We start from the raw sequence: 25,124 nt of genomic DNA, 5'->3' as shown, positions 1-25,124 counted from the left end.
AGCAATTCTTACATTTTCATAATAAACCAAAATTACTAGCAGTCTGTTAGACCAAAAGCTGATTTTGGCCAGTTTCATTGAGCATGAGAGCACTTATTCTTTTACAGTTCATTTTACAGCAGCCATTGACCTTGGTGGCCGCTTAGTGGCTGTTGGCCAGGCTGGCTGAGGCTGAGGGAAGATGGAGTCCAACAATGTGTGGAAGAAAGACGTATCTTTCCCCAAGGAGCAATGATGCTGTATGACAACTCCATAGGTTTCTAATCAGAAGAGCACTAGCTTCATTTTCATAAGACACAACTCTACACCACTTCAACAACAAAGTGGTGGTAGATCTCATTTTAAGATTGCTACTTTCCTCAGTGAGTGTATTGCTTTTGTGAGTAGCGGGCATGCTGGTATGATAACATGATCAACTTGTGTCTCTGGATGTGCCAGTCTTTGTGCTGATTGTTGCTAATCCAGATGTAACAGCCAGGATCAGCACTGTTTAAAAATTCTGCCCCATGACGTTGCAACCATGATCTACACATTAAATCATTTTTGTTATTGGATGCTGCAGCTTGGTGTATGATGGCCATGTGTAAATGAAACAGCTTGTGCACACCCACTATCAGGATGGGGGGGTGATATGATGGGGGTGAGATTCTCATCCTCCTCACCTGCTGTCACCAGTCACTACTATCCATCTGTTACTACTTTCAAAAACAGAAGGCATAAGCTGCCCTTTCCTTCCTGATACTATCAGTTCCTTGCTTAGTTCTAGCCATTGGGGTAAGGTCAAGTGCCTGCTTAAGTCCCATTGTTTAAATGTGGCCCAGAGCTTTGTCAGGCTGGGCTGCCTGTATGCAGTACTAGCCTTCTTATGGGAAAGCATTGTGATGGATGTGATAGCTTTCAGAAATCATGAAGCATTATGCTGTCACAAACTTGAACCGAAAATTGGTTACTGAATCTGAGGAAAATTCCCATGTTCCAGAAGGAGGTGCATCGGCATTGTGACATCAAAACCAACATGCTTTATTTTGAGTGTTGTCTGTGCTGGCACTACAGCAAGACCAAGCTGAAAATAAAGCATGTTGGTTTTGATGGCACAAAACGCAAGCATCTCCTTATGGAGCATGGACACACGGCTCCTGCTCTTCTGCAATGCTCTTCTTTTCCTTTGTTTGTTATTCTGTCAGTATGTCTCCAAAAATATAAGCACACAGCTCTTTTTGATTTAACCCAGGCATAGGCAAACTCGGCCCTCCAGATGTTTTGGGACTACAACTCCCACCATCCCTAGCTAACAGGACCAGTGGTCAGGGATGATGGGAGTTGTAGTCCCAAAACATCTGGAGGGCTGAGTTTGCCTATACTGTACCTGATTTAACCCATCTCCACCCTGAGCTGCCCAACAAGCCTAACCTGCTGATGCATGTTCTGAAAAAAATAGCATTGATCATACTTCTCTGTAGTATTTAAGGTAAGGTAACAGCAAAATTTGGGGAGGCCCTTTGTCAATTTTAATAGTTCAGCTAAAGTCTGAAGGGAAAGTCTTAAGACTCCCTGCTGGAAACAGTGGTGGCGGTGGTGAAACTGACAAATAACTACTGTATGTTGTACTTTGAGGCTACATCCATCCATCATTTTATTTGTATGCTGCCATTCCATAGTTCAAACCATGCTCAAGGTGGCTTACAACATGAAAAAGATTACATAATTACGAACATAACCAAAGTAGTCAAACAATAAACAAAACATCAGAAAATACACAATCAAATTGAACAATTTCCACACAAATCATAAGAAGATTTAAAATAAATATACGGAAAGTTAAGATCAATAACAGGAACAACAACCCCCAAGGACTCGGCCTAAACAATATCCGTGTCCAAGAGTCTGTTCAGCAGCCTCAGCTTTTGCAGCTGGAGTTAGTCAGGGCCCTGCTCTCCTAGGCTAGGTGGAAAAGACTGCAAGGCAAGAAGCAGGTCTTCCAGGGCTCACAGCCAAAATGGCTAGCCAGATTCAGCTCTGGTACAAATCCCCCATTTGCAGTCATAAATAAGATGCCACTACTTTTTCCAGTTGTGATTTAGTTTTTGATGTCATGCAATTGTGCCCTACCCCATACACCCGATAATATGGAAGACTTTAATAATAGAGCTGAGTGCTTGTGTTTTGCTATCTTTGCTTTACTCAGAGGTATAGATTCCACGGCACTCCTGTTATTTCAGACCTACAAGCACAACAACACTCAGTGGTTCCATTCAATTCATTTCCACAGTTTTTCCTAAAGAGGGAAATCCCATTCATTTCATGGCATTCCATCTCAGTGCCACAGAAATCAGTGGAATTGTTTCGGCAGATATGCCCAGAAAAACTACTTCCAAGATGGACTCATTCTGTGTGTCACATCTGAGTCAAGAAAATGACCAAAAATTTAGATTGAAATTAAAATAGATTTAAAGCCATTTAATGATTATTTTATCATGATTAACATTGCTTCATGGATTCTGAATTGTGTAATTCAGAATCCATAGGCTTTTATTCTTGTAACTGCAATCTAAAAATGCCCTTTTGTGTTTTCTGAAAATATTATTTATTTCCTCTTGGTTGCAGCTAGGGAAAGACAAGTTCCATAAATCTCAACACTGGAGTTACTGCAATAAGGTTTCTATGTTGGTGGGAGAAGACAAACCTGGAATAGGAGGCGAACCTTTGCCTGGACAAAAGCTGAAACCAAAGTACAGTGTGTTTCCTAGAGGGGTTGGATGTGATGCGCCTTCGTGGGTAGCATTTGATAAACAGGTACAGTGAGACAGATTTGTTGGCTCACATTATTTGTATGTTTCCAGTGGCTTGTGTGTTCCTTCATCCCAGCATCCTTAGGTGAAATCTGAAATATGCATAGCACTTGGAAGGGTGATGTTCTGTACTATTGACATCTGACAGTTTCATGCTCTTGGATTGCACACACAAGGGACATTTTAGGGAACAGGGGACCTTTATTTCAAATTATTTATTTGATAAGATTTATATACTGCTTAATTGACTAAAACCTCTAAGCAGTTTACTCTCTTGAGCCAGGGATTCTATAGAATCATAGAACTGTAGAGTTGGAAGGGACCCTGAGGGTCATTTAGTCCAACCTCCTGCAATGCAGGAATCATTTGCCCAACGTGCAGCTTTGAACCCACAACCCTGAGATTAAGAGTCTCATGCTCTACTGGCTGAGCTATCCCAGCAAAGAGATGGGCTGCAGGTAGAGGGGTCTGGATTGCAATTTACCTGCCAGATCTTGTGCTGCAGGCTTCTAGCATCTTTGAACCACCAGAATGCCATTCCTGAAATTCATTTCGTCTCTGATACTGTGGCTTATTTTCAGAATTCAGAGGTTGCTTTTCATCTCATAATTGTCACCTTCAGAGAGAGGCATCTGTCTACGTAGAAAAACAATTCCAGAGAGTATTTGCCATATTATTGGCTGCTGTTTTATGTCATTCCCTGGGCACTTGCCTAATTCCAAAGAGCCCTGTACACCTCACCCTGCCTTGCAATATTTTACACAATAATTTATTCCAAGGAAAACAGAAAAATGAATGAATTCCATTTTTTCCAAAAGTTCTTTTTGTTCCATTTAATTCACTTCAGCCCTGAATTTACCCCTCCAGTTTGTAAAGAAATCAGAAGTTGAAGAGAATTAAGCATTTGCAATTTCAGATAAACTGATTATGTAAACACGGTGGCATAAATTTGCTGTAACACTGACCCTATGCTTTGTGAATGTGAAGCGCAGCAGCTGCTGGGCCACCCCATCTTGTGTACTAATATTAAGACACCACTAGTCTTGGAAACAGTCTGTAATGAATAACTGCACTGGGGTAGTGGAGCAGTCAAGAGCCTCAACTATGAACCTCACTTTAGTGTGAATGAATTTAGTGGATTTAGGCAAGCCACAGCCTCTCAGCCTCAGCCCATCTCCAGAATGAGGGCCATAATAGCGATATCCATTCCTATAGTATTTTTGAGGGGATTACTTAACAACAACTACTAAGACATCATATTCATGGTTTGAAGGAGGATTGGGAATGAGCTCTATGCTCATCTTCTCCCTGTGGTTTGTGCAAGTGCCCCAGTCCAGGATTGCTAACCAGGATCCAACTGGTTTGCAATGCTGGCTTTGAGGGCTCACTTAGACAACCATGATTTACTGTTACATCCAAGCCAGGGACACCACCACCACCACCACCACCACCATTTATTATGCTTCCCCAGCCACTCTGGGCGGCTTCCAACAAAATATTAAAATACAGTAATCCATCAAACATTAAAAGCTTCCCTAAACAGGGCTGCCTTCAGATGTCTTCTAAAAGTCTGGTAGTTGTTTTTCTCTTTGACATTTGGTGGGAGGGCGTTCCACAGGGCGGGTGCCACCACCGAAAAGGCCCTCTGCCTGGTTCCCTATAACTTGGCCCTCGGCTCTGGACCTCAGTGTCCGGGTAGAACGATGCGGGTGGAGACGCTCCTTCAGGTATACTGGACTGAAGGAAGGCTTCTGTGCTTCTGTTAAGCTATGCATACAAGGGGAGAAGGGAATGGGGAAAGGGAGATCACATGAGGAAAGTGCAAGACCTTGGGTTGAGTGCATGAACATGAGCGCATGAAGACTTATTTCTTATCCTCCAAATAATAGAGATGAAAGGCTTTGAACACTGAAAAAAATGTAATATGAGTGATGAATGTATTAGTATTATTTATTTATTGAATTTATATACTACCCTATACCTGGAGGTATGTAAATTGTTACATTTATTAAATATTGTTATTAATAACGTGTTTTCAAAAAACAAAAAAGGTTAAGTACTATAGGCATTGTGCTGTTATTCTTATGCCATCTAAAGGTACTTTCACTTCTAGGCTTGGTATTTCAGCATTATAAATTTGTGGTTTATGAAGTGGTTATGCATTGAAAGATTTGTATCTCTTTGTCCCTCTTTTGTAGACTTCCTGAAAATTTAAAATGAAGCTGAAGGAGAAGCATGTGCTCATATTTCATTTTAATAATACATAAAATGGTGTGTTTAGTTTTTCCATTGTGTAATGCTTGCTACAAGGCTATAATGCTTGCAGCGTGATCTACAAGGCAGTTCAGCCAACGTGCTTTGGATTTAAATCATATCCTATCCTGTGAAAACCAGTGAGGCACAATCAGCATAAATCCAAATACAATTACTTAACTGGGCTTGGGATTAGGATGTTAAATAGTTAAGTTGCATATGGGACAATTCATGCTTGAAAATGTTCCTCGTAAAATTTGTTCATCAAATTATACTGTCCAAGCAAGCCAAACATAATGCATTTTCCAGAGTGCCCCACAGGACTTGGCTAATTTCCATTCTCTCTCCCCGCCACCCAACATCTCTTCTTGATATACAACTTCTGTTAATTTTATTTAAAGAGAGAGAATAAACATTAACACAGAGACACTCCAAACACCAGGCAGCTGGTGATATTTTGTCACAAAAGTTATATGCGTACATGAAATAGGAATATTGCAGAAGTTCAGAGATCGGAATCGGAAGGTATAATCCGCAACATTCAGTTCTTTGCTAATTTGAAAATTCTTCTTGCCGAGGCTTATGGTTGTTCCCTTTTGATATTTGTAATGTTAGCCATATAATCAGTGTTTAATTATCTATGCACAGTCTATCTAATTAGGAGATTAAATCTGCTCATTAAGTGCAAATTCAGACGAGGCTTTACTCTGCATTAATAGCTTCTCTCACCCCCACAGCTGCTGTCACTCTATCTTGCTAGCAAGGCATACTTTGGCATTTTTTGCAGTAAGCCATGCTACAGGATTTCATCTTTCCTGCAACATGGATATGTTTACTCAGAAGTAAATACCTCTGTGTTTAAAGGGATTTACTCGCCAATAGGTGTCCATGGTTGGGGTCCCCTGTCTTAGGAGTATTTTAATAGATTTTCCAATGCACATTTTCAAAGCTGGAAAATAATCAGAGCTACACATCTCTGCAGTATCAGAGGAATCAGGCCTCACTGTGAAATTAACATCCCATAAACCTCCTGGGGAATTGCCAGAGTTCATACAGCACTATACTTCTATATCTCTGTCTTTTAGAAAGTTACTTTCCTACATTTATTTTTCAAAGCACAAATAGGAAGATGTAATGTTGATCACCATCCTTGGAGAGAATCACCCACTCTTCTGTACCCTGATGCTCTCCTTTATGGTCTGGATTCAGGAGTATGGCCCTGCCACACGTTGCTGTGGCTCAGTCTGTTAAATGGAGCCTCAGAGTCCCCCTTCAGACCCCCCTCACCTTCAGAGTCCTCCTGTTTTACGCATGTTATGTTTACACAGACGCATCCCTGTGACTTGCCCCACCCTGTTCCGACCCATTACCTATCCCGCCCCCTCCTCCCCCCACCCCCGGCTCATCCTTGTGATTGGGCCCACCCTGTCCCAACCCATGACCTATCCTGCCCCCTCCCCCCCACTCCCCAGCTCATCCCTGTGATTGGGCCCACCCTGTCCCAACCCATGACCTATCCTGCCCCCTCCCCCCCACTCCCCAGCTCATCCCTGTGATTGGGCCCACCCTGTCCTGACCCATGACCTAGCCCGCCCCCTCCCCCCGGGAAGCCCCCACCTCCACTCACTATTTTGTAATTTCTGTACAACTTTCACATACTTGCCAATCTTTTTCACAATATGTGTTAGCTTGCAACTGTTGTAATCCCATTGTAAGCTCCATTGAGTTCACTGGGACTTATGCCAGGTAATGTAAGAATGTGGCATTGAGGCTAGGGATAGGAGAATCTGTGGCTCACCAGATGCTGTTGGATTCCCAGCTGCCTCAGCCGGCCTCTGAACAGTTGCGGGTTCCCCATCCCTTGTTTCGACTATTTTCTCAAGTGATATTCTCAGGTCGTTGGTGCCATGTGTGAATGCTGTCAACGAGAAAAGCTGGGATACAGTACTTGATTGTACTTACAGGGATGTTGCAGAAATTGTCCAGATTTGCATTCATACACAAATGTGGGGCTTCTACCCTGTAACAACCCACCTCCCCAATCTCATATGCTCAATCATGGTGAATTAATGAGTGGTTTTTGGCTCAACGAAACATACACACACACAACATAATTAGTGCATGTTATGTTGATATTGTTGTTTCCAAATAACATCACTGACTATGACAACAAATCACCCATACTCAGCCAACTCTTTAATTATGCAAAGTTAACAAAAGAAACTGGTTTGTAACCCTCCTCTTTTTGAGTGGTAAATATAAGGCCTGATTAAATGTGATTTCTTATGTAATGAAAGCGTGATGAAGATGTGTAAATGTAAGTATGATGAGCAGTACAAAAACATAGCATAATTCGTTGCGGGGGGAGGGGGATAAGGACCAGCAAAGCCCTGCTTTCACATGCAGCATGGGAAAATAGAAGGGAAAAAATGAGTCTACACATTGGATGATGAGGTAGGGATTAGCACATCGCTACACCCTAATCAATGCAAGTTTTACAAATGTATTGGACTTCTCTAAGTAGAAAGCAATTCAAATCACATGTGCGACAGGATGACTCATACTGCAGTCCTATACGCAGAATTTAATTGGACTCACTTCTGATTAGACATATATAGGATTGCACTATCGTGGAAAGTTCAGATGTTGAAATCCAAATCTCTGTGCTTACATTTGCTCAATGCACTGCTTTGTTTAATTTACAGCTTTACATTACTTGTTTACAACCAGTGCTTGTTGATTTTAATTTGTGTTTTTGTATAGGTATTGTCTTTTGATGCTTATTTTGATGAAGAAGTTCCTGACAAAAATCAAGAGCTGTACAGAATAAGACATTGTAAAATATATTTTTATCTGGAAGATGACACAATTCAGGTGGTTGAGCCCCAAGTGATGAACAGTGGAATTCCACAAGGTATTTTTTTAGTTACAAACGCTCTCCTTGAAGCATCCCTCTTCATAAACTGTAATATTTGCCTGTCTGATACAGTTTGTTCTTTACATAGTATTATTATTGCTTACAAGCAGGAAACAGCTAAATGTTAAGAAGGTCAAGTTTAGGTTCAGCTACAACACAAGTTCCAGGGACTCAGGTTGAGGCCAGCTGTGAATCAGTAACCAGTTTGGTGTCTCCTAAACTTATTTGAATGAGATAGCATGGGCCACACATTTCATTTGCTTTTTGGGGGATCTTACCCAATCAGAACTGAGGCTCTTGATTGAAACTTTGCCAAAACCAGTGAGAGATTTATTTTTGTGTGTCTTTCCCAGTGGAGATATAAGGCTGCAATGTAGCACTATGGTTCTGTCAGTGTAAGGATTTTCCATGAGTGATAGAACCTTCTCTTCCCTCTCTGCACCCTCTACATTTGTTCCTGGGGTTTTCCCAACCCACCACAAAAGATTTTGGGGATGGTGCAGTGGGAGGAGGGGCGAATTTTTGTCACACTAATGGGAATCCTTGTACTGGCTTCCACTAGCGTAGGGGTTTAGATGAATACGGCCCCTTGTGGTGTGGTTTGGCCTCAACTCTAGGTGAGAGAGGTATGTCACCTTCAGCCTCTCTTTGTTTTTGTAGGAAACATTTGGGCAAAAAATAAAATATAAGCATATGAAGTAAGCTAGTTCAAACTGCAAAGTCAGCGTGGGACAGAAATGTATGTAACCTTGATCAAGAAGACTAAACCACCGGGCAGAATAAAAGCTTCAAGTACTAGTTCAAAACAACCGAGGATGCAGTTGTTTTGGGGAGAATGATCACATTGAAAGATAAATTCAAATCTCTGTTTGACACAATGCATTAACATAGTGGTAATAAGAAAGCTTCTGTGTTCAGGGATTTGACTGAATGGAGAAATTTTTGCATACGTATACTGTTTATTCTTGTTAACTGAACACTGGCCGGCTGATGTTTTCTGATATGGAAGGGTTATGTTTGTCCCTTAGGGTTAACGTTAGTTTCTGTTGTAGTCCAGATCCCACAATCCAGAGCACAGCTCAGAAGGGGCTGGCCAAGTTCTCCAAGGTCAGCCAGTGGAACAGGAGAAAGACGCTGCCTGCTGGCGGACTTCCCCAAGGCCAGCTGGACGGGAAAGGAAAGTGCAGTCAGGCACATAAGGCCTCAGTCACATCCTCCAGCTTCAATGAATCACTGATTGTCTCAAGGCATCGGATGTTCCCAAATGCTTTAGAAACTTGGCACTGTGTATACTCATGGTCTGGTTATCCTAGCTGGAAGAGGACGATAGGGCATAAAGGCTGTTGGGTGAACAGGAAACATGTTCTCAAAGACATTGTTGTTCCACTCTTTAGGAACTACTACTTCTCAGTGAATTTAGGTAGGGAATATAGCCTTCACTGACCTTGAGCTAGATGTTCTCTGCAAAATGTTCCGTGGTTTATTGTCAGGATGTATCTAAAGCCACAGATTGAAAACTGTGTTTGTGGTGTAGTGGGTTAAGAGTTTAGGGTTGTAACTTTTGGCCTAATTTGGCACTGAGAGCACTGAAAATTGCTGGAGGAGATACAGATGTAATGAAATAATTAATGGAAGAATTGTGAAAAGATGCAGACTTAATCTGTATAACAAGCATTAAAAGTAAGGTTTTCCCTAATGCTCAGATTTTGCTTATGGATGAAATTGTTTATGGAGCCCAGAGTTTTGTTCATCTGCTGCATATTATACACCAGGTTTTCCCCTGTTTGACCTGCTGTCAGTACTGTATAGTTATCAGTCACGTCTCTATTTAGATCATGTTTCTGGGTCAAAACATTGCCCTTTTCCATCTTTGCCTATTAGCACCAGTATATTTCTTTCCAGATTCAAGTGTATGCAATTTAATAGAGAAGAAATGCATGAGTATTTTATTATGTTTTAAAGGTTTATCCTTGTAAGATCCACCATTGATAATTGGTTCTGTTAAGGCTGTGATTTTATATTTTTCTATTTAATATTTTGTACATTGTTTGTTGGACAGCCTACCATAATAAGTACTTTGCTTTGATTTACTAACTGGTTCATCCATCCGTGTATATATAGTGGCAGCTGTAGAACTGCAGTCCTTTATTCATCCAGTTATTGTGGAGAGTCTAGGCAATGCCATCACTGTTAATTTCTGAATTCTTTTCTCATTCTTTTCTGATTTTTGTTGATTTTTCTGATGATTGCTACTTTAGCCCATCCTGTGGAAGAGCACTGTTGAGGTACCTTGTGGGAGGAGTGGCTTGTTGATTGCACAGTTGGTAATGCTCCAGCGCTTCTGCTTGCAGTACTGCTACCTGTTCTGTAACAGTCTTCCCCTGTTACCTTTTAATAAAGAGTTTTGCCAGTTAATGTGATCCTGTGCCGCCATGGTATCTTTGGGCACTGCTGAATACAGTGGGACTTACTTACGCACACACATGCATAGGAATGGGCTGTAAAAGCGGCTGGAAGGAGCGTTAGTCAGACACAACAGGAAAGGAGAGATCCATCCAGTGCCAAGGGAGACAACCCCACATGTGTACTATTGCTTATTTGAGAACGGAGGTACAATGGGATGGTAAGAAGACAGTATTGCTTACTAGACAGTTATTTTATAATCCATGGGACTTAGTTCCAAGTAAACATAGGGAAAGCTAGCCAGAACACCAGTGATTTTAATTGGTGTTTAGCTAAATTTGGAGGAAGAACATCTGCTTCAGAAATTTATAGGTTACACAAAGTACAGTGTACCTTCTTAAAAAAAATGTTCATCCAAAGGAAAAGTATTGATTTGTAGTCTTGCAGCAAGGACATCGCAAAGCAATTGGGTCTGAGTTGTGTTGAGTCCCCTGCTCTTCTCTGGAGCCAGGAGAGCCAGAATGATCCCCTTTGCTTATCCTGGCTCCTTTGTTGCAAAGCAATTCTTGGAAAAATGTGATGCAGATTGTAGAAGTGTAGAACAGCATTCTGCTACTAAATGTTAAAAATAGTTTAAAAGAATACAGTACTCAGAAAGTGCTTCCTTCATCTATTCCTTTTTAGCAGAAGGCATTTTCTCCTTCCTTTGCTATGTGGCTGGCCACTTCAGGTTTTAATACCACTTGAATTCCACTTCCAGATGATTGCATACTCACAACACCCCAACAGTGTTAAATGGAGTAGTAGGGATGGAACCATAGTGTACCCAGTCATAAGACAAGAATTATGATATCATGAACTTGATAGTTGAAAGACGCAGTCTGCAATCAGATCTATGCATTTCTCTGAGAAACAGCAGACAGATTTTAATCATGTTGATTGAGACACAGTAGAAAGATAGCATTTTGTACTAGATTCAGTTTTCTTGTTTTTATATTTTATGATCTCGCGGTACTAAGTATGTCAGTTGTAAAGATCTTGGGAAACCTTTGAATTTCAGGTGTGAATTCAGATGTGAATTCTATTGATATGGTGATATTCAGAACATAATTCATTGGTCTTGGGCAATAGTTTCTGATTTATGCAAGGTAAAATGTAAAATGTTAATTGGTTTCCCCCTGGTTCAGAGTAGGGAGTAAAGTTTGCAATAAATCTCACAGTCTCAGATGCAGAGCAAAGATACAGTCTGCAAGCTGTGAGTGGGAGGGGAGAGGGTTGCCCCCTCCCCAAAGTTCCTCCTGTTTTAATTGTGTATATAATGTATACTATTTAAATATGTTTTCCTTATGGAGTTCTTTCGAAATAGAGGGCAAAACTTTTCAGGAGTTCACAACTGAAAAGTGGTGTCTGATATTGCTGAGGCGTGTTTGGCAGGGCTATATTACCGGTACGCGTTTTTCTGCTTTGAAATGCAGAGTTGCCTTGAACAACTAGCTCAGGCTGAGTTTTATTTTGGTGTGTGATAGGCAGAAGCAGAAGAGGGGGCTTGCTTTCCCCACAGGCTCACAATCTGGAAGTTTGCTTGTTTTAGTCTGTGTCTGCATCTAGGGAGGAGATCTGTAAGGCCTTCAACAAGGCACCAACCTCACTCTAATGGGACTGATGATGACTGGCTAGAATTGGGCCAGATTCAACTACCAGATGTTTCTGGACTGGCTAGTTCCAGGTAACAGCTCAAATGGTTTCAGTTTCAGACCATGTCATCATCCACACTCTGCTCAGCAAGCAGCGGGTGCTACTCCCACTCCCAGAGGGGAGAGGTGTTGCCCTGAGGGGTATTGCAGTCTGATTAGTTGGTGATGTTGTCGGTGATTGACAATGCTTATTTAAAGCCTGTACAGTACCAAGTAGATCTTGGGGTACCCAACGGGGGGGGGGGGAGCTTGTACAAGGTGTGTTTTCTGGGCTTAAGTTGGATGCTTAGTGTTTCCCATTTCCTGAGATGAATTTCAGGAGGAGCCGACTTGTGTTTTGCATAACTAGTTGGTCAGTGGTTTTTGCTGCCCTATGTGGTGGTGTTTATAGTCTAGTGGCAGTGAGTTCCACAGATGCTGTGCAGATGGTAGCTGGTTTGCTACAACAGCAGTCTAGTAATGCTGGTTAGCCTGAAGTCAACTTCCTGCAGAGTTAAAGGCAGGAGTGTTTCATATCCCTCTGGAGCAGTACAGTATAGGATGCAAGTGCGCAAGCTGTGCAGTCAAGTTTGAGTACAGTGCCCATAGCTGTTAAATCTCCAGGAACATAGGGAGTGATGTTTGTTATTTACAGAAGGGGATCTTGCTCTGTGCCAGTAGAGTGGACTCGGTATTCTGGGAGGAGAATTTCCAGAAGGGGAGCAAATTTCTTCATGATCATTCTTCTCACGCTAGTGAAGAAGCCAAGAGGTGTTCATCTCTTTTTCCCAAAAGGCAGAGTCCCTTTTCCCCAAAACATGAAGGGAGGAGGGAAGTCAGAGAGAAAGAGATGGAAAGATGGTGTTCTGTGTATCACAAGTTTCCATGTTTGCCTCACTAGGAAGAGAAGCTAGCAATTCTAACGTAACAGTTAGGAAAAGTAGCTGTGAAAAGGTTGTGCAGGTGTTTTCCTTGTTCTTTGACCATGGGCTGTGAACAGGTGTCTTTGGAGGTGGCTCTGAGGTTCTTTGGAGCCAGGTAGTTGTTCCACGTTGTCAGTGTCAGGAAGTTTGACCTGCAACTGTGTGTGCAGCCAGTGGTGTCAAGACCGAGGTGGATAGCTCAGAGCCACTGGATTTTGAGCTGTATCATTCTGGTATTGGAAGTTTCTCAATAGAGTAGACCAGATTAAGTTACTTTGTTAGGGTCTTGCGTAGGGTTTGTAAGTACTCGTATTGTAGTAGCCTGGAGGGGGCTGGAACATGTTTTTGTTATTTGTAGTGGTCATCCTCAAGACCAGAGGAGCTGAAGTGTTTCGTATATAGTGACTGGTCCAACTTGCCTGACTGGGAGTCAGTGTCTAGTATGGTGTTTCAGTTTGGCGATTCCTTGGTGTGGTGGAAGTCCAGGAAGCAAACTGATTGCTGCTGGTGTGTAACCAAATCTTAGTTTTTCAGAGACATGCTCAATTGGTTAAAATGCTGGGGTTTTGCAGTGCTTGATGTGTAAGTACTCCTTGCATGGTCATGGTCCCTACTGTTTCTGTAAAAATGAGAGCGGGTGTTGATATTCTCTCTCTGTGTGTGAGAATCATTTGTTCCAGAAACAGAGAAGGACAAAGGAGAAGTTTCAAGAAGCAGTAGAAGACTGAGATTGTTTTGTCTATGCAAGGACATTTTCTGTGGGAACTGTTCTTTGGACAGGTGCAGTGTGACAGGAACTGCTGATAACAATGATTCTGTGTAACTTGTTGTGAGTCTTGTGCCGCCTTGCGGTGAGAAAAGCAGAGATAGAGTCTTGGACTCTTGTTGGACTCTAAGCATGCCTTGACCACGGCAGTGGTGAATGTCTGTATCAACACACCTTTATGCCTGTCAGGTAAACCTTCTACACTTGACTGAATCTTTATGTCGCCCCTGAGTGTTCATTGCCTACTGTGTGTGCCTTCAACCCCAAAGACGCTTCCAAGGAAGGAGCTGCGTTGAGATGTAACTCTGCTGAGTATGGATACTGGCACACACAGGCAGTGAAAGTGATGCCAGACCCAATCCTTCTAAATCATCCAACAGAGCTTGATGAACTGATCCAACAATCACTAAGTCTAGCATCCCCAAACCCTTTTTCCAAGCACATGTAAAAGAAACAAAGAAGTGTGGAATTCACCAATAAATGCTATCAAATGTCTTGTATAGTGTCTGCCCCATGACAAACTGTTCTAAGGCATAGTCATTTAATGTCTCTAGAATATTTACCACTTTGTCCTGACTGGAACACACATGTACCCAATCTATGTGAGGGTAATTGAAGCCACCCATTACTGCAGCATTTTCCTCTTTTGGATGCCTCCCTTATTTCATTGTCCAGCTCAATATCACTCCGAGCATTTTGGTCAAGGGATGATAGCACACCACCAGGACTAAATTAATCTTGGGGCCCTGCATCACCAACCACAGTGATTTTATGGAGCAGTCTTCCCTTTTGGGGATTTCTAGCTTGTTGGATTCTATATTGTCTTTTGATGTACAGAACAACACTTACCGCCTGTATGCCCTCTTAGAATCATAGAATCATAGAGTTGGAAGAGACCACAAGGGCCATCCAGTCCAACCCCCTGCCAAGCAGGAAACTCTTCCTGTAGAGTTTGTATCCAGAGACAAGATGTCCCACCATTCTCTTCATTCCACCACCATATAAAAACTGTATTCTAAGACCAAGCATTCCAGTTCATCCATCTTGGCTTGGAGGCTTCTAGCATTAGCATATATACACTTACATATAGTATACTCTCCAAATGTCTTCGGTGCTTGCGTTTTCGGCTATTGAGCTTTGGCCTCTCCGAATTGCTAACACATGCCCTGTAATCTGAATGCCTAGCTCTACCCCTCTGCCATTTAAACTATCATAAAGTTTTCCACCTTCATCTTCATTCTAAACCACACCCTCCTCAGCTCCTGTTGGCTTTTCCCCTGCAAGCAGTTTAAAAGTTTCTCTGCAGCCTTTGTGCATATTTTCTCATTATTCTGAAACCTTTGTCTCATTGGCAAAAACCATGAAAGCTTTGTTTTGATATTTTTTATCAATTTTAAGTGTTGGAGGTTTATTAAAAAACAACAACCTTAATGGATAGTTCTCCCTAACAAGCAAGAGGGCCTTTTCAGTTAAGCTCCCCATCTGTAGAATGCTCTTCCCAGCGAGGTCCACCCAGCACCTTGGCTGACATATTTTTGGTGCCAGATTTTTTTAAAAATCACATTTTCCTCTGTGGTTTTTGATGGACTGTGATGATGACGTTGTAGTCAGTATGCTGTGAAAGCTTCCAGCGGCTTTTACAGAGTGGGATTGCTTTGTATATTTTTTTCTGAATTGTCATGTGTCAACAGTACAGTAATGTATTTATGTTTGTGGTTTTTAAATATGCTGTATGTTGTTGGAGACCAAATAAATAAATAAATAAATAAATAAATGCTCCCAAATACTCTTTAAAAATTATAACTTTCATAATCATTACGATGACTTATTCTCCATGTTGACTCCCTTCTCCACCCCTGCCCTGAATCTCCTCCCCTGCAATGTTAATATTTCAGACATAGGGCCATTTTTTCAGGGGTTGCAGTTATTCAAACATCAAGCTGTTCAAGTTGCATGTGGACGGTTGCATTTTATCTATGTGTGGTTTTAGTTATTGGATTTATATCACACCTTTTTACTCTTAAAAGGCAGCTTACAATACTATCTGAAAAAATCAGTTTAAATGCAGTTTAAAACCAAACTATACCTTTACAAGCTAAACTAAAAACATAGCACAGCATCGCAGTACATCAGCTACAGAGAATGTCAAAGGAATACTCTGCACAAAGAAAAACAGCATGTTAATAATGAACCTAGGCTAAATCCTCTCATATGCTAATTTTGTATGTTTTTTTCTTTTTTTAAGATGGAGAAGTTTTCAAATATGTGATTCTATACTTACTGTTTGAATTTTCTGGTGTAGCCTGAAAGAGATTCAGCAATTGATTCTGTCAAACTGCTCCTGTGATTTTGGCAGTTAGGATTAATTTCTTTTATTTGGCTGTGACTGCTGTTAGCTTTTGGTTCACAGTTCATTTCTTAGGAATGCACTGATGGATTTAAGTAAAAGTATATATTTATATTGCAGTATGTTGGAACACAAGTATTAAGAGAATGTTGTTTTTTCTTATCTTTTAAAAGTGCTATAACTTAATGATTTTTTAAAAAACGGTTTTGTTTTCTCATTTTAAAATTATTATTATTATTATTATTTTGGGGTCTCAATTTTTTCATATCAGTAACAGTATTTTCTGTATCAAGTAACTTTAGTGTAATGTTAGAGGTTGGAATATATGATATTAACTGCATTTCCTCTTCAATACAGGAACAATTCTTCGGCGCCATCGGGTTCCACTTCCGCCTCCTAATGAAGATCAGTTCTATACTATAGATAATTTCAACATCGATACAGATCTAATCTTTTATGGTCGAAGATATAGGATTATAGACTGTGATCAGTTCACCAAAAACTTTTTGAGGAAAATGGGAGTCAGATTGAACCCTTCAGTAAACTGTCCAGATGATCCCTATACCAAAGAACGTCAGAAGGTTAGCTGTAGCAGTGCTGGTTAAGTACATGCTTGGTTGCATTGTCCAAATAATCAGAATGTTTCTTTATAGCATGCATATGATAAAACCCTTTCTCGTACAGGCGACAGGATGCTGTCAGTGGCTCCCAGCTGGTTGCCCAGGAAAGTATAAAGACAATGAAAAGTTTCTTACCATCCTTTTTTATTTCAATCTTTACAGAGAGAGGCTATAGAACCCAGTTTCTTGGATAATGTCGTTGTCCTGAGTGAATCTCTACCCCCCCCGTCTCTCCCACTTCCTCATCCATCATTCTCATCGTCTCCTCTACGAGTCCTGCTACATGCCCTCTGTCTTTGAGCTCTTTGCTTTCCTACTTTTAAGGCTTGCCAGGTACTGGGAGATGGAGGATCTGGAATGCTTTCTAATGGCAACATGTCAGCTGGGTGTTGTTCTGGCTCTCCCGTGATTTCCCAGCTTCCCCCCTCATCTGCCTCTGTGTACGTACCTGGGGAAAAACTCCATTGAACACAATGAGGCTTCCTTCTGAGTTGAACTTCACAATCTTGTACATGTTATGGGAAATTGTTTTTCTTTGAATTTATTTATTTAAAATGTATATACGATATTCCCTGCTATGAACTTGTCATCCAAAATGGTGTTTAATGAACAGTAAACCCAAAGTTCCCTGAAAAAGCAATATGATTTGTTACTGTAATCAATTTATTCCTCTGGTCAAAGGCCACACACAAACAGAACCTATTCCCCATCTTTTTGAGACCTTTCAACTGATGATCAAAAAGGTTTTTGCAGTTTATTATTTAAGCTCCCCAGAGCCTTGCAGAACTGGTTATGTATACAGATCAGTGCTATTTGAGCTGAAAATCTTGATTAATTCAATAATAAATGTGACTAGTTGACATATAGGTACCCCATCTCATGTTTGCATAAATACCATTTGCAGAAAAGAAGGAGAGCAGACACAGGGATGTGCTCTCTTTCTGGTAGAGATGAATTCTAAAAAGATATAATCTTGAATGTTTACTGATGTCTAATGCCTGCTTGTCTATAATACCATTATATGGCAAGGGTAGCCTTGTCAGATAATCATTTAGATGATACCGTAGTAACCCATATGGTTGAACTGATGGAGATTTAATGTGGGCTCATAAGATCTGGATTCATTGGCCTTAAGTGCTGGAGAAATAATGGGCTGTTGGCAAGATGGTGGGGCAAAGAGACGAGAGCTCTGGGTAGGCAAAGAGGCTAAGGGGAGGGGGACACTGAATAAGGAGGGGACACAGGAGGTAGGGAACTGAAAGACAGTCCAGTGGCAGAGTGGGTAAAGGGATGAGGACCTAGTAGGCGACCCTTGGCCTTAGAAGCAGAAGCCTAAGGGAAAAATGGATGGAGGCAAGAGGGGGTTGCAGTAATGGGGGCCCCAAGGAAATGAGGTTGCTGAAATATCCCATCTTGTTCCCAGGGATAGGAATTGTTGTGTTCTGTTCACATGAAATAGAGTAGGGATTGATGAATAAGAAATCTAGGGAGGTGAGTGAGAATAAAGGTACAAGTCAAGTAGCTGAAGGAGGAATGGGCTGATAAGCACAATATGAAAAAAGGAGAGAAGAGGAAAGGAAAAGTCCCATGTCATGGCTGAAAACCACTCATTTCACAAACACGCTAGTTTATCTCGCAGGGTACCAGTGAGGAATCAGAGGGCCTGTGAAACTGAAGGAAAGGATACCTAAGTTTCTTGAACCTGAGGGAAAACTAGGGAAAGACGTTGGAAAATAAAGCACTGAATTGGAGTATGGGACTAAAGATGGAGCCTGAAGGGGAAATAAAAATGAATTTAGCAAGCAGAGACCAAAGGAAGAACAGTGATGATGAAAAGGGTGAAGAGGGACATAGGAAATGGGTGTCAAGGGAAGAGTAGTAAGAGATAATGGAGTGGAGGAAAGAGGAGATTGGAAGAGGAGAAAGTTCAGAATACAGAGCTGAAGTAATGGGAAGTGAGATATTGTTGAGAGGAGGAGGGAAAGAGATTCTTTGGAAACAGCTAGACAACACATGGTTGGGGAAATTGAACAATTTATGAAGAGGTACATATAGAAGCAGAGAGCTAAGGAAATAATTGTAGGGAGGTGGGTTGTAGAGACGTGGGCAAGAAGCAGCTGGAATTTTTCCTACTGTTTCTGCAACTCCCTTTTGACCAAAGGTTGAGTAGCTTTGATGTCAGAGAATATTCTCATATATTCTTATCCCTGAGTGGGCAGATTAAGTCATGAAATGTTGAAAATCAGGGTAGCATCCATCAGGAAAAGCAGATAGTCATTTAGTGTTGCGGGGAAAGCATACCTAGGTTCTAGGATGCAAAAACCAGACAGGCAGTGTAAAGTTGTTATGAATGTGTCACAGGAAGATGTGAGCTAGATTTTACTTACTGATGCAAAATTAGCTTCTGAGTCTTCAGGTCTCTAAAATAAAAAAATTGCAAAAAAGCCCCCAGTATATGAAACTTTTGCTTTGTCCATCTATATATCCCTTGTACAATTCCAATTCAATTGTTTTCCTGCTGATCCCACTGAATGTTTTGGTAGACATTTTGCTTTGCTGAATGAGAGTGTAATGTATTCATAGCAAGTATGTTTTAAAGCCTGGGAGAGAAACATAGTGATAAATAAATACTCCAGAGAGAGATTAAGTAGAATAAATCTCCTGATCTGTCATATATTGGCCAACCTTAACCTGCCTTCTACATTTTACTGATCACCTTCAAGGTCATTTGTCAGAAATCTAGCTGTAGTCTAAAACATTAGCATGACCATGCAAAATTATTATAGTTCCAATTTGTAATATATTTTGGGATGACAACTGTGGCGAATTTGAAACTGTTATGTTATGTTTTTGTTTCGCAACCGACCTATCGAAGGGTTAACCCAGACTCCTGGTTAACTGACAGCAACATTCCATGGGAGGCGTGGCCTGCATGGGGTTTAAATGGAAAGGGGAACCGTTATGTCAGTTGGCGGTTGAGGGTTTTTCGTGTGGGAGCTTGGGTGGTCGTGAAGAAGGTAGACTTATAATAGATGAAGTAGTTGATAGGTATTCTGTTATTTGATTACCAAGAACGTTACCTGTGAAAAAATCCCTGTTAGTGCTTTTAATAATTGAGAGGTCAAAGTTATAAGACGAAAGGAAGGGACCTTTCGTCGCAATAACAATCTAACTTTTGAATGGCAAACTTTTGAATGGCAAATTTTATTGTGATCCTAGTTTAAGCATATTGATACTAGTAACATTTATATGCATTTAATGCCACTTTCTATGGTATTGTTTGTCCTGTCTTATGCCAGCATTACAGTTCTTTTGCAGGATGACAGGAGGCAAAAGAAATCAGAAACTGTAGAAAAGGGTGGTGATCCTTTGTCCTTTGCGAAGTGCAAATTTTGATAAATAAATAAAAATCCATTGCACTGCCAATTGATGACAATAAGTCACAGGACATAATTTTATATTGCCTTAATTGGATTACAGTGCAATCTCCTGTATGTCTGTTTACTTCTGAGTAAGACATGTAGGTAGTTATTAGTAGACATGTATGGAATTGCGTTGTTAATCTTCCTCCCTTACCCGTTCCTCTGTCTCTAAAAGGAATTGTGATGGAACTGTTTTTAGTTGAACTGCATATAACAACTGTTGGGGAAGCTATATTTCTATTTATATTGCCATTGTTATTTATTTACCATACTTGGTGTTTTAGCTGGCATGTAAAATAACTGACTGGGAATGTATATTTTAAGCCCGGCTAAATCGGGCAAATCTGACTGTGATCTATTCTCCAGGAGGACTGCTGCGTCAGTTCATGGCAGATTTAGAGAATTGTTCATCTCTCTGTTGTTATAATAATGCACTGTAGAATATAACTCCTTCAACAGTATATTTCACTGATAAGTGAGTGGAGCCTGTAGTATCTTTTAGCTCTGTGTGTTGGCATCTACACTCCACTTTTCTTGAAAACTAAACTTAAAGCTGTTATCAATAAAACAGGCAAGTTACAAAGAGCAATCCCCCTGAAAGACAACATAAAATTAGCCACAGAAGAAAGACATGAAAAGTATAGTAGTAGTCAACACTAATTTGGTGTCATGTTTAGAGTGTTAGATTAGGATCTGGGAGGCTCAGATTCAAATCCCCATTTCACCATGATGCTCACTGGGCGAACTTGTCCCAGTGATAATCTCTCAGCCTAAACTACTTCACAGAGTTGTTGGGAGGATGAAATGAGGTGGGGGTGAAAACCATGCATGCCATCTTGAAGGGAAAAGTGGAGGTGTACATGTAACAATGAACAACGAAATAAATAAACACAAGCAATCTATAAACCCCATATAATGGGAAACTTGCTCTATGTGTCCCCACCAAATGAAGTGAGGGAAAGGGCCTTCTCAATGGTGGCACCCTAGACCTTCTTTATGGGTTGTTTTGTTTTGTTTTGTTGCACCAAGTGAACACCTACCATATTGTTACTTTTTATGTCTTCATCTCTTTGTACCTTGCGAAATATCTGTTTAACAACAGCAATATCTATTTGTTATGGTCATCTATAACACAAGGTATATTATGATTCATTGTCTGTCTGTGAAATTCAAAGTCCCTGCACTCTGTATACTCATTCCCTTTAGCAGCAGCACGTACTTTCAGGCCCTGTGAGAAACTTTCCTCAGGGTACTGACATCTTCTAGGTTATTACTTGCATCATGCTTTTATTCCATCTTAATTTGTCCCACTTTTGCTTCACGACAACTTTGTGCAATGGGTTAGACAGAGAGATAGTGACTTGTCCAAGGCCACCCACTAAGTTTCATGGCTGAGCAAAAAGATTTCAGTTCAGCTCCTCCTGGCCAAAGTCCAGAGCTCTTATTTACTACACTGCTTTGGCTATTAGCCTGCTATATCCACGGCTCTCCTACCACATATGTCCTTCCCAGCTAAACTAAATTCTCCCTTTCTCACAGCTGTTGCATTAGTTTTTAATGTTTTATGATGATTACTTTTCGAGTTTGCAACAACAAGGCAGATTAACCAGTGGCTGGGACCCGTGTGTTGATAGGGAGGCAAAAAGATCTCCTTTTCCATCCCTTCTTATCTTGGATCCCTGCTTCCTCCTCGACTCCTTTCCCAGTCTTCCTCTTTGCCCCTTCTGCCTTTTGCTTCTGTGATGTCACAATATCAGCAGTAAGTGTTCTGAAGAAATTAGAAGGTGGAGGTAGTTCTCTTTGCTCTGTGCTTCCTTCATTCTTCCTTTCCTCTGTCCCCAATTCACCCAGGTTTATTTCATTGTAATTTGAAGGTAAAAGTTCAGCCTTCTGAAAGTACACAAGCTTATTCTGATGCTACTAGTACAATGCCTAGGGCAGGGGTAGGCAATGTGGTAAGCTTCAGGTGTTTTGGATTACAACTCACATCCCTGGTGTTGACCATGCTGGCTGAGGCTGATGGGAGTTGTAGTCCACAACTTCTGGAGGGCACCACATGGACTTCCTATAGGCTGTTTTGTCTCATCACTAGGATGTTCCAGCTCTGGACATGAACAATTTCTTCTTCACATATTTTCTTTCCCAGTCCCTCCACCCATCACTCCTGACTCTCCTTTTCCTTATCTCTGCCATCTCCATTTCATGCCCTCCCTGATCTAACAAGTCAAGTTGCCGGTAATAATTTTAAAGAATACTAACAGGTCCCCTTTGATAACAGAAACAACCCCCAGTTGATTAATAAGGACTGCACAGTTTAGTTTATTGTTTAGTATTGTTTTATATGGGGAGGACAAACTTCAGGAAGAAAAAAAGGCATACCTTTTACCCCTTCCACAGGTGATTACATAGATAAAAATAAAATGTCGCCTGATGGTAAGGTAGTCATAGAAGTATTGCTATTTACTGAGGGTTTTCAGTTTTATAAGTTGGTGTTAAAAGTTATAATCCTTGAAATCCAAGCACCTCACTTTAGGGAAACTATTTTAATGGTGAAAGTGCTATTCATATGCTTGTTTACATTGAGCATATATCCCACCTGCTCTAACCCAATTGACATATACCCCAGCATTGTGAAAATCCTGAATGACTCATCACAAGGGGCAACAGAGAGTGGGTGTTCCTGCCTCTAACCCTTGTGGCTCCTGTAAGGAATACATTTTTAAAAGCTGCTGAAATGTTTAGAAATGATGCTTATCATGAAAACCAGATGTTTCTGTACATAAGAAAAGCTTTCACTTCTTCTCTCCTGACCTGCAGTTGATAGATAGTATGAAACCTTTACGTCCATATGAGCGCTTTGATACGCTTAAACAATTTCTGGAGCACGACGGACACGTTTTACGTTTTTACGGCGTTTGGGATGACACTGAAAGCATGTTTGGGGATGTCCGAGAAGTGGTGCTACATTATTTTTTGTCTGATGACACCATTGAAATAAAAGAAGTGATACCACTGAATTCAGGTCGGGATGCCGTGCCTTTATTCCTCAATAGGAAGAAGCTACCCAAGGTAAATTTGGTATATATGAAAACTATGGGTGGTAGTCATTATTCTTTTATTTCCTAAGATGACTGGGATGTATTAGATGCCAACTACCCACCAGTGGTCCATGTTCTATTCATTTCCATGGGAGAAGAACATGATTCAGTGGTGCTGAATCAGGCCAAAGGTCCATTGAGTCCAGCACCCTGCTATCCATAGTGACTAATAAGCTGCCCTGAGTAAAATTCAAGGCCACTTTTGCAGGGAGGCTAAGAGTTCCTAAAAGTTCTGCTTTAGGAAGGGCCATAGCTCAGTGGTAGAGCATTTACTTTACATGCAGAAAGTCCTAGGTTCAATCCCCAGCATCTCTGAGTAGGCCTGGTAGGCAGAGCAACTGCTAGTCACTGTTTATAGTACTGAGGTGAGTGGACCAATGATTTGACTCAGTATAAGGTAGTATAAGTATACAAGTATACATATTTAAGGTTGTATAAGTACGCGGGTGGTGCTGTGGTCTAAACCACTGAGCCTAGGGCTTGCCGATCGGAAGGTCGGCAGTTCGAATCCCCGTGACGGGGTGAGCTCCCATTGTTTGTTCCCAGCTCCTGCCCACCTAGCAGTTCGAAAGCATGTCGAAGTGCAAGTAGATAAATAGGTACCGCTCCGGCAGGAAGGTAAACGGCATTTTTGTGCGCTGCCCTGGTTCTGCTGGCCACATGACCTGGAAGCTGTCTGTGGACAAATGCCTGCTCCCTCGCCCTATAGAGCAAGATGAGCATGCAACCCCAGAGTCGTCTGCAACGACCTAATGGTCGGGGTACCTTTACCTTTAAGGTAGTTTCTAATCTGTTCCCAGAGGTAGACTTAGGGGAGCAAGACTGGTTTGGTTGCACTGGGTGCAGAGCCCTGGGGGCACTGCAGGAGGAGCCTCTACTATGATGTAGAATGGGATGCAAGCGGACACACTGAATTTTGGCTTTGCACAAAACTCTTAGTGGCTTAATTCATAATTCAGAAATATCCTTTATGACCTGTTAGTTCTGTTGCCTGCATAGCAACAGCCGCAGATTTCACCCATCTCTTCCTTGGCCTCTGATGTCTGTAGTAACACCAGAGTGGATTCAGAAGTATATCATTAAATTCAGCATGACCAGGGCATGGTCTGAAGGCACTTGAGGCTCACACCTTGCTGATTTTAAGCAGGTTTAGCTCTATTCAGTACCTGGATGGATAAGGTAAAGGTTAGGACCCCTGGGCTATGGGGTTGCAGCGCGCATCTTGCTTTTCAGGCCAAGGGAGCTGGTGTTAGTCCGCAGACAGCTTCCTGGGTCATGTGGCCAGCATGACTAAACCGCTTCTGGCGCAATGGAAACCAAAGCACACGGAAACGCCATTTACCTTCCCACTGCAGTGGTACCTATTTATCTACTTGTTCTGGCATGCTTTTGAACTGCTAGGTTGGCAGGAGCTGGGACAGAGCAACGGGAGCTCACCCCATCACAGGGATTTGAACCGCAAACCTTCTGATTGGCAAGCCCAAGAGGCTCAGTGGTTTAGAAAGGGAAACCACATTATGCCACCTTAGGTTGTAAGAGAAAGCAGAAATGTAAGAAAATAAATAAGATAATATAAATATAAGAAATTTTCTATATTATCTTATGTATAATGTATAATATGAATATATAAAAATAAAAATATATAGAAATATAAGAAATACATAGAAATATAAGGAAATAAATAAGATAATAGTGATATGGAATAAGAGTGCAGATAATAATAATAATAATAATAATAATAATAATAATAATACCACCACCACTCTGGGCAGCTTCCAACAAAATATTAAAATACAATGGTCTGTTAAACATTAAAAGCTTCCTTAAACTTAGCTCAGTGGTATATGCATTGCAGGCAGAAGTTTTCAAGTTACTTTATTGCATCTCCAGCTGAAAGTATCAGTGGCAGGTGA

The 25,124-nt window shown here is 41.2% G+C and overlaps 1 protein-coding gene across 1 annotated transcript in view; it reads left to right on the top strand.

Moving 5' to 3' along the window:
• The window catches only part of EFHC2 (EF-hand domain containing 2), a 53,598-nt gene that overhangs the window by 2,833 nt on the left and 25,641 nt on the right, over positions 1 to 25,124 (top strand). Inside the window, exons 2-5 of the mRNA XM_035116174.3 lie at positions 2,605 to 2,793; positions 7,806 to 7,956; positions 16,429 to 16,652; positions 22,931 to 23,182. Coding sequence (XP_034972065.1) covers positions 2,605 to 2,793; positions 7,806 to 7,956; positions 16,429 to 16,652; positions 22,931 to 23,182 — 816 coding nt within the window. The remainder of the gene's footprint in view (positions 1 to 2,604; positions 2,794 to 7,805; positions 7,957 to 16,428; positions 16,653 to 22,930; positions 23,183 to 25,124) is intronic.

The sequence above is a fragment of the Zootoca vivipara genome, chromosome 4 (genome assembly GCF_965207765.1).
Source record: "Zootoca vivipara chromosome 4, rZooViv2.hap1.1, whole genome shotgun sequence".
In the NCBI taxonomy this organism is placed as follows: Eukaryota; Metazoa; Chordata; class Lepidosauria; order Squamata; family Lacertidae; genus Zootoca; species Zootoca vivipara.
The sequence above is the reverse complement of the archived record's forward strand: the minus strand, read 5'-3'. Positions and strand labels throughout refer to the sequence as shown.